This window comes from Corvus hawaiiensis, chromosome 18 (assembly GCF_020740725.1).
Source record: "Corvus hawaiiensis isolate bCorHaw1 chromosome 18, bCorHaw1.pri.cur, whole genome shotgun sequence".
Taxonomy (NCBI): Eukaryota; Metazoa; Chordata; class Aves; order Passeriformes; family Corvidae; genus Corvus; species Corvus hawaiiensis.
This window is the reverse complement of record NC_063230.1, coordinates 13,568,272-13,576,109: the sequence shown is the minus strand read 5'-3', so window position 1 is coordinate 13,576,109 and position 7,838 is coordinate 13,568,272. Positions and strand designations below refer to the sequence as shown.

At 56.5% G+C, this 7,838-nt stretch overlaps 1 protein-coding gene and 5 non-coding genes across 6 annotated transcripts; 5 read left to right on the top strand and 1 right to left on the bottom strand.

The window, feature by feature from the left end:
- Nucleotides 1-247: 247 nt before the first annotated feature.
- TRNAA-UGC lies at nucleotides 248-319 on the bottom strand. The gene has a single exon. It is a non-coding gene; the product is annotated as a tRNA-Ala (tRNA).
- A 235-nt stretch (nucleotides 320-554) lies between these two features.
- Nucleotides 555-626, top strand: TRNAD-GUC. The gene has a single exon. It is a non-coding gene; the product is annotated as a tRNA-Asp (tRNA).
- A 357-nt stretch (nucleotides 627-983) lies between these two features.
- TRNAF-GAA lies at nucleotides 984-1,056 on the top strand. Its single transcript has one exon. It is a non-coding gene; the product is annotated as a tRNA-Phe (tRNA).
- A 216-nt stretch (nucleotides 1,057-1,272) lies between these two features.
- TRNAD-GUC lies at nucleotides 1,273-1,344 on the top strand. Its single transcript has one exon. It is a non-coding gene; the product is annotated as a tRNA-Asp (tRNA).
- A 281-nt stretch (nucleotides 1,345-1,625) lies between these two features.
- Nucleotides 1,626-1,697, top strand: TRNAA-UGC. Its single transcript has one exon. It is a non-coding gene; the product is annotated as a tRNA-Ala (tRNA).
- Nucleotides 1,698-3,982: 2,285 nt separating this feature from the next.
- Nucleotides 3,983-5,595, top strand: UBB (ubiquitin B). The gene is made up of 2 exons (XM_048323177.1): nucleotides 3,983-4,186; nucleotides 4,597-5,595. Exon 2 carries the CDS (start codon nucleotides 4,603-4,605, stop codon nucleotides 5,518-5,520), a length of 918 nt encoding a protein of 305 aa, XP_048179134.1. The 5' UTR covers nucleotides 3,983-4,186; nucleotides 4,597-4,602; the 3' UTR covers nucleotides 5,521-5,595.
- The last annotated feature ends 2,243 nt before the right edge of the window (nucleotides 5,596-7,838 follow it).

Here is a 7,838-nt window from a genome sequence, read left to right as displayed (position 1 = left end):
TCCTGTCCCCGTGTTCTGGAGGAAACTGGTGCAGCCCAACCGGCTGGGTGCGTGTCCGTAATTCCCACTGCTCCCCTGCGCTGCAGGCGCGAGGCCAGGACACAAGTAAGCGTCAAAAACATCTAAAGCTGAATCAACAGCGACTGTAAATGTGGAGCCAGAAGGAGAGCGGCGCTTGCCCTGGGTGCTCGGAGTCAAACGCTGCAGCCCCGCCGTGCTTGGGAGGGCCCGGCAGGGGGGCAAAAAGTGGAGATGCCGGGGATTGAACCCGGGGCCTCATACATGCAAAGCATGCGCTCTACCACTGAGCTACATCCCCTTCTTGGGAGGTGTTTTTCCAAAGCCAATACAACGATAGCAGGAGCCGCACGCCGGGCCCGGCGGTGACACCGCGGCCACCCCGCAGTGCCCACACATCCCCCGCGCCCCGCGCAGCCCCGCGCTGGGCCCCGGCGGCGGCAGCGCCCGCGGGAGCGGAGCGGGCTGGCGGCAGCTCCACCTGGGGCGGGACCGCACGGTCATAGTGCAAGCCGGGAAAGGTTATTACGTGCCCATCCTCGTTAGTATAGTGGTGAGTATCCCCGCCTGTCACGCGGGAGACCGGGGTTCGATTCCCCGACGGGGAGGTTGTATAACTTTTGCTCCCGGGTGCCATTTTTTGTGGGCGGCCCCGCGCAGGGTTTGTCTGTGTCGCTGCCGCGGAACCCCCGCCGGAGGGGCGGGGCAAAGCGGGCAGAGACGCGTTTTGTTCCAAGGGAGGGGATAGGGACCGTTTCTATCCCCTGAGCACCCCGCGGCTGCTGGTGACTGGAGGTTCCCTGGGGTCCCGGGAGTGGAAATCACCGGGGAAAGGTGTGAAGCCCTGGACGCGCCGGGAACCGGGCGGCGGAACTCGCGTGGGAGGGCGCGCACCGGCCGGGCAGCGGCGCCCAGGGGGGCGCGGGGCGGGGTCGTATCCACGGCCAGCGAGGGCGCTCTCGCCCGCCGAAATAGCTCAGTTGGGAGAGCGTTAGACTGAAGATCTAAAGGTCCCTGGTTCGATCCCGGGTTTCGGCAGAAGGGCCCTTCTTTTTTGGTTCGTTTTTGCCGCTGAGCGGAGAGCGCGGGGGCTGCTGTCGCTGCGCCGGGCGGCTCAGCCGCTGCCAACGTAGGCGCTCGCGCGTGCGGGACTTTTGTGTCAGGAACCGCTGCCCGAAGAACGGCGGCGATGGAGCGGGCCCGGCGGCGGCTGCTCGGGCAGGACCCAGCCCGCGGGAAGGCTCCTTCAAGCCGTCCTCGTTAGTATAGTGGTGAGTATCCCCGCCTGTCACGCGGGAGACCGGGGTTCGATTCCCCGACGGGGAGGTTAAGTGAAATTTTTCTTCAAAAGTCTTTTTTTTTTCTTCCCGCACAGACTTCTCCGATTTCCGACAGAGCAAAACCAGTCCGTTTTGTGTGTGCGAACCAGCGCGTTCCTGTCTTTGTAAGGGCTGCCTGAGGATCGCACCAGGCTCTGTACACTGCAGTGCCCACAGCCCCCCGGGGCCTGGCGGGGCCTCGGTGCGGCCCCCTCCGCCCGCCCGTCTCCGCAGCGGGGCCAGCGGAGCGCGGACGTGGCCGGCGGGCAGGGCGCGGAGCGCGAGCACGGGGATGTAGCTCAGCGGTAGAGCGCATGCTTTGCATGTATGAGGTCCCGGGTTCAATCCCCGGCATCTCCACGTTGGGTGCTGCTCTTTTTTCTCCCTTTTTCGGTAATGTTTTACCCAGGTCAAGTCACCGCGTCTTGTTAAGACAGCAGCAAACTGACCGTGCGGCCGAGATGGGCCCACGGTGGCACTTCCCAGCGGCATGCAAAGGGTTTTTTTTTTCCATTTGGTTCTCCTCAGGCCTGTGCAAACACGCACGGCTTTTGTGTCCCATCCGCGCTAAGGGACAGACACAGAAGGCCCAAAAAGGACAAAGCACCAAACCCCGAAATGCAGGGGGACACGGGTCACTCATCCCAGCCTGACACTGCCACATCCCACAGCCCGGCAGAGCTGGCACCGCGCAGCCCTGCAGCCACAGGGGGCTCTGCTCCACGTTCCCAGAGCCAAAGGGGAAGGACAAAAGCCAGGACACCAGAGCTGACTGCACTCCTGGCTGCAACACTGCAGGAGCTTCTCCCTGGCTCTGCAGTGCCCACTCCCGTCCGCTGTCCTGCTCAGCCCCTTGGGAAGAGCTCTCAGGGACACAACCGCCCTGCTTTGATCTCCTCAGGTTGGCTGGGCTCATCGGGGAACTCTGTGGAGCTGGGAGGGCTGGGAGTTATGGCACAGCTGAGAGGCTTGGCCCAGAGGGACCAAAGCCCACACAGAGCCCGAAACAGCTTTGATCTACACGGCTCAGTGGCAGCTGTTCTGTCTCACTGCTCAGTTACCAACAGCAGCAGGAGCTGACCACTGACAAACTCAAAGTTATGTTTCCTGCCACAGTGGCTGAAAAGCTCCTTGTGCTATTTATTTACTTATCTTACTTAAAGTTGTTGTTTTGAGCCAATGTTTGGCTACAGCGCTGGTAAGATCCCTGTTGTAAATTACTCCCTGGATCTCCCTGGCAGCTCTACTTCTGGAATGTGCCCTGCACGTGAATATAAGAGACAGTTTGAAGTATCAGGCATGAAGAAATAGACTTTTTGTCACAAAATACCTCCCCATGTGCCTTTTTGATGATTTTCTGACCAGTCCTAAGTGCTCACCTTGTAACTAAAAGAACAAGCTTAACATTATTATTCACTTTCTGCCAAGGAAAGACCTAAACCTGGAAGGCTTCTCCAATTTTTGATGTTTATACACTCCCAAGGCGCACAGTGTCAGCCACTGAGCACTGAGAAGTAACCAAGACTTCCGTGGTATTTTTTTTCCCATCTAAATGACCCAAGTGTTTGAGATTATTATCACTACAGCTGTGGTGTTAATACACAAAGCAGCAGAGCATTCCCCTCCTGTAACAGCTCCATGTGTCAGGCAGACACAGGCGCTTTTCCTCAAACCACAAAGCTGTTGCTGGACTTGTGCTCCCTTCTTGCTGGATGTTATCTCTGTCCCTTCCATTTTCCTTGGCCGCTGGCAAATGAAGGATTTTGTAGGCGGATTGAACCGAATGGCATTGGCTGAATCTTGCAGACAAAGCTCCATTCTGTTCCCAGCTGTGCCCTGGAATTGCTGTGCAGTTTGAGTAGGATGGTGCATGAGCCGACTGAGTGCAGCAGAGGTCTATCAGAAGGTGCTCTGTGAGAACAGAGTAAGAAATAGGCATTATTATTACTATTATTTCTGATTGATTTTACCCCTGAGCTACAAACGCCATTACAGCTCAGATGCATACTCCATTTTATGTGTGCACATATATACACACACACACTCATTGATTGTATCTTGGGCAGACCACCTGCAGGACTTACCTCTTTATCCATCAGGCCTTTCTTTGCCCCTCACATCCCCTCTCCAGGCTCCCTGATCTCCATCCCCAGGCAAGAGCCTCCTGAAGTCCCCCTTTCCTGCTGCCCTTCAGGCTGCTCCATCACCACAGCAGCCAGGCACCTTCTCTGCCCTGTCCCTTGTCCCACCGCCGCGATGGCACCGAGGCTCTGGCATAAACCTGTTCCACCTTGTGCCCGGGTGGGTGACAGACACCACCCTGCCCCTCCACACAGAAATAACACTCGAGGCCTCCCTCAGGATAAAGCAACAAACTCCCTCCCTCAGAAACCCCCTCACGGTGTGGTCGCGGGCAGAGCGGACCCCCGTCCTGCCTCAGGGGTGGCAGCCAAGGAGGTGTTTTTCAAGCAGGGGGGAAACTTCAGGGTTTAAACCCCTGAACATAAGGAAAGGCTCTGATAGAAGCTTTAGATGCGGCTGCGTCACTGAGATGCCCCAACCGCGGTCCCGCTCCGGTGGCTCCAGGCCGGGTTTTCCCGCCGCCCGCCGTCCCGCGCGCGGTAGCCTCAGCGCAGCCCCGCGAAGCGTCAATCCCTCCGCGCCGCCTCGCCGCGCTCCCCTCTCAGCCACGCAGGAGAGCGGCGGCGCGCGGAAAATAGTGCGCAGCGGAGTGATCCGGGCGCGGGGGCGGGGCGCCGAGGGCCATATAAGCACCGAGCGGGGGGGATGTGTGGCGCAGTTGGCGCTGGGTGACGCTTGCGGTGTGGGCTTGGCCGAGCAGCGCCGCGGTGAGAGTTCGGCGGGGGGAGCCGGAGTTTAGAGCGGCGGCGAGAGGGCCTAGATACGGGCTGGGCGGAAGGGAAGGGTGCGCGCGCTGAGGAGCTGCGACTGGGGGTGGTGGCAGACAGTGATGGCGGGCTGAGGGCCGGGACGTTGCCTTCCCCTTCAACTGCAGCACCGCGAGGCGGTGGCGGGGGAGGGCGAGGGGCCACTGGCAAAATGGCGGCGGCGCAGGCGCAGCGGTGCCTCACGGGGGTTGCGGGCGCGCGCCTCGGGCGGGACGGGGAAGCGGGCGGTGACCCCGCTCCTCCGCGGGTGTGGGCGGGGCCTCCGCTGTGACGTCACGGACGGGGAGCGCAGCCCTGGGTACGGGGAAGGGGAACAGTCGCTAAAGCACGGCGGGTTTTCCCTCTTCCAGGGAAAAATGCAGATCTTCGTGAAGACCCTGACAGGCAAGACCATCACCCTTGAGGTCGAGCCCAGTGACACCATCGAGAATGTCAAGGCCAAGATCCAAGACAAGGAAGGCATCCCTCCTGATCAGCAGAGGCTGATCTTTGCTGGCAAGCAGTTGGAAGATGGTCGTACCCTGTCTGACTACAACATCCAGAAAGAATCCACCCTGCACTTGGTGCTGCGCCTGAGAGGTGGAATGCAGATCTTTGTGAAGACCCTGACAGGCAAGACCATCACCCTTGAGGTCGAGCCCAGTGACACCATCGAGAATGTCAAGGCCAAGATCCAAGACAAGGAAGGCATCCCTCCTGATCAGCAGAGGCTGATCTTTGCAGGCAAGCAGCTGGAAGATGGTCGTACCCTGTCTGACTACAACATCCAGAAAGAATCCACCCTGCACTTGGTGCTGCGCCTGAGAGGTGGAATGCAGATCTTTGTGAAGACCCTGACAGGCAAGACCATCACCCTTGAGGTCGAGCCCAGTGACACCATCGAGAATGTCAAGGCCAAGATCCAAGACAAGGAAGGCATCCCTCCTGACCAGCAGAGGCTGATCTTTGCAGGCAAGCAGCTGGAAGATGGTCGTACCCTGTCTGACTACAACATCCAGAAGGAGTCTACCCTGCATCTTGTGCTGCGCCTCAGGGGTGGGATGCAGATCTTTGTCAAGACCCTGACAGGCAAGACCATCACTCTGGAAGTCGAGCCCAGTGATACCATTGAGAATGTCAAGGCCAAGATCCAAGACAAGGAAGGCATCCCTCCTGACCAACAGAGGCTGATCTTTGCAGGCAAGCAGCTGGAAGATGGTCGTACCCTGTCTGACTACAACATCCAGAAGGAGTCTACCCTGCACCTTGTGCTGCGCCTCAGGGGTGGTAACTGAACCAGCAGGTTGTTGCTTCCAAATAAAGGGTTCCCTGCACTTGTTCATTCCAATAAAGCTGTTGCATCCACAAAAGTTTGTGTCCCAAGTTATATGAACAGTTGTCCGTGACATTGCCTTACTCCAGCTCTCTAATAAACAATAATTACGTAGTTTCCACAGAAAAAATGGTTGCAAAACTGCCTTATGCAAGGGTTCCGCATGTGTGGTGATTGTAGCTAATCCCTCAGCCGTGGCTTGCCTGGGGTTGTATAAGTGTTCTGATACCTGGCTGCAGCTCAATGCCCGCCTGCAGATGTTGTGCAGCTGTGGGCATTGTGTAAGCAGGGATATGCAACAGGAAGCTGTGGATGCTCCTGAGTCGGAAGGCTTTGAAATAGCTCTTGGTTGCCCAGCAACTGCACTTACTTGGGGATTAATGAGGAAACAGCAGAAGGGTGATCCTGCAGCTCTGTCACAGACCGGGGCAACAAGATCTTACAGCTGGTTCTGCAGCCCTCGGGCTTGAAAAGTGAGGTGGGAGGTGTGGATCTCATCAGTTATGGGGTGGACTTGTTTTTTGTCGTGCTTAATGACATGGAAGCAGTAATTTCAGATGTACTTGCTGGAAATCTGAATGTGCTTCGTTCCAGCTGTGCCCCAAGTGGAAATGCTGCACTACTAAGCTGAAATGGGACAGAGCACTTCCGGTATGCTGTAGAAGCCCTGGCAAAAGGGAAGTTTCCACTCAAGGGTTTGTGGTGGGGTTTGCATGAGGGGCTGATGGGGAGTTACCCATGGCTGTGCTGGGCAGGGGGAGAGGGAAAAGGGAGAGTAAAACAGAAATGCCGTTTCCAGGAGCGGTGGCATGGACTCACCGTAGAAGGGGATACAGTGGGAGCTGAACAATGGTCTCAGCTGCTGACTGGCTTCAGGAGGACCTGAAGGGATCTCACGCTGCCCGGGTGGGACAGCAGGATTTGACTCAAGTAACACCAATTGCTTTTAGTGCTGTGTGGCCTCTAAGGAGAGGAGCACGAAGATGTGTGCTGGGCTGGAGGACGCATTTGAATGCTAAGGAGCTAAATCCTGCGTGGGCAGGAGCTGGTGCTGTGCCATCCTGGACATCCTGTCCTCCCCCACGGGAGTGCCCCAGGCTCTGCCCACGCCTGCCCTGGCTCCCGGTTCCTGAGCTGAACCCCAACGACTGCAATGAGCAATTTGCCATTGTGTGGGTTTTCTGTCCTCTTGGGACATCGGAATTCACAAACGGAGCAGCTCTTCAGCAGAGCTGTGGCTCCTTAAATGCAGGTGTCGGGTCAGACAAGGGGAGGTGTCACTGGAATGCAGGGAGCGTAAATGGCAAGTGGTTCTGATTTGAAGGCAGCCTGACTGCCATGAGGGGAGAGCTGCAGGGGGACACAGGGCGCTCATTGAATGTCAAAAGCCTGCACAAACGACTGCAGAGCTGTGTTTAAGAAATTCCTTTATTTTCAGCGTCTCAGTAAAAAACCTTTGCAATGCTGTAATTAAAACACACGATGCTGGACAAATCCATAATGGCCTGGAGCGGGCTGCAGCCAGGCAGAGCTTGGAGGAGAAATCCGTGCCGTCGTCTGGTGAGCTGGGTCAGCCTCTGCTGACCAGAGAGAATGGCATGAAGTTGTGTCAGGAGGGTTAGGTTGGGTATTAGAAAAAAAGTTCTTCCCACAGAGGGTGGTCAGACACTGAACAGGATTCCTGGGGCAGTGGTCACAGCACCAAGCCTGCCACAGTTCAGGAAGAGTTTGGACAACACTCTCAGGCACGTGGTGGGATTTTGGAGCTGTCCTGTGCAGGGTTTTGACTCAATCCTACTGGGTTCCTTCCAACTCAGGACATTCTATGGTTCTGTGACCTCTGCAGGTCACTCTGCTGGGTTTGAGGAACCTCAAGGCTCACAGTGGCACTGCCAATTCTTCAGAGGCAGCACCCGTGAGCGGAGACAGCAGCTGGGGTGGGATCAACCACAGAACAGCAAAATTTGATGAGGAAAGCAAAGCATTTCGTAAACGTTAAGGTTTTTCTAACGGTGGCAGAACATATTGTTCCCAGAGATCTTCTCACAGTCACATTGATCCACAGTGCCTCAGGGAATCTCCTGGATTTTACAGGGATTTACTGAAATTTGAAGAAAAATTCCTTTCACAGCATTTCTTTGTAACAAAATGTTTTAAAAAGTAAAGGAAAACACAACACCTACTTTGTGCTGTTCTGAAGGCATTGCTGCTGGGAGAGGAGGCTCATCCCACAGCAGAGTCTGGCTGGGATTGAACAGAGACATTGATAATTGATTTGGT

What these genes read in the sequence shown, in the direction of transcription:
- UBB (XM_048323177.1), top strand. Translation starts at nt 4,603, where the DNA reads ATGCAGATCTTCGTGAAGACCCTGACAGGCAAGACCATCACCCTTGAG.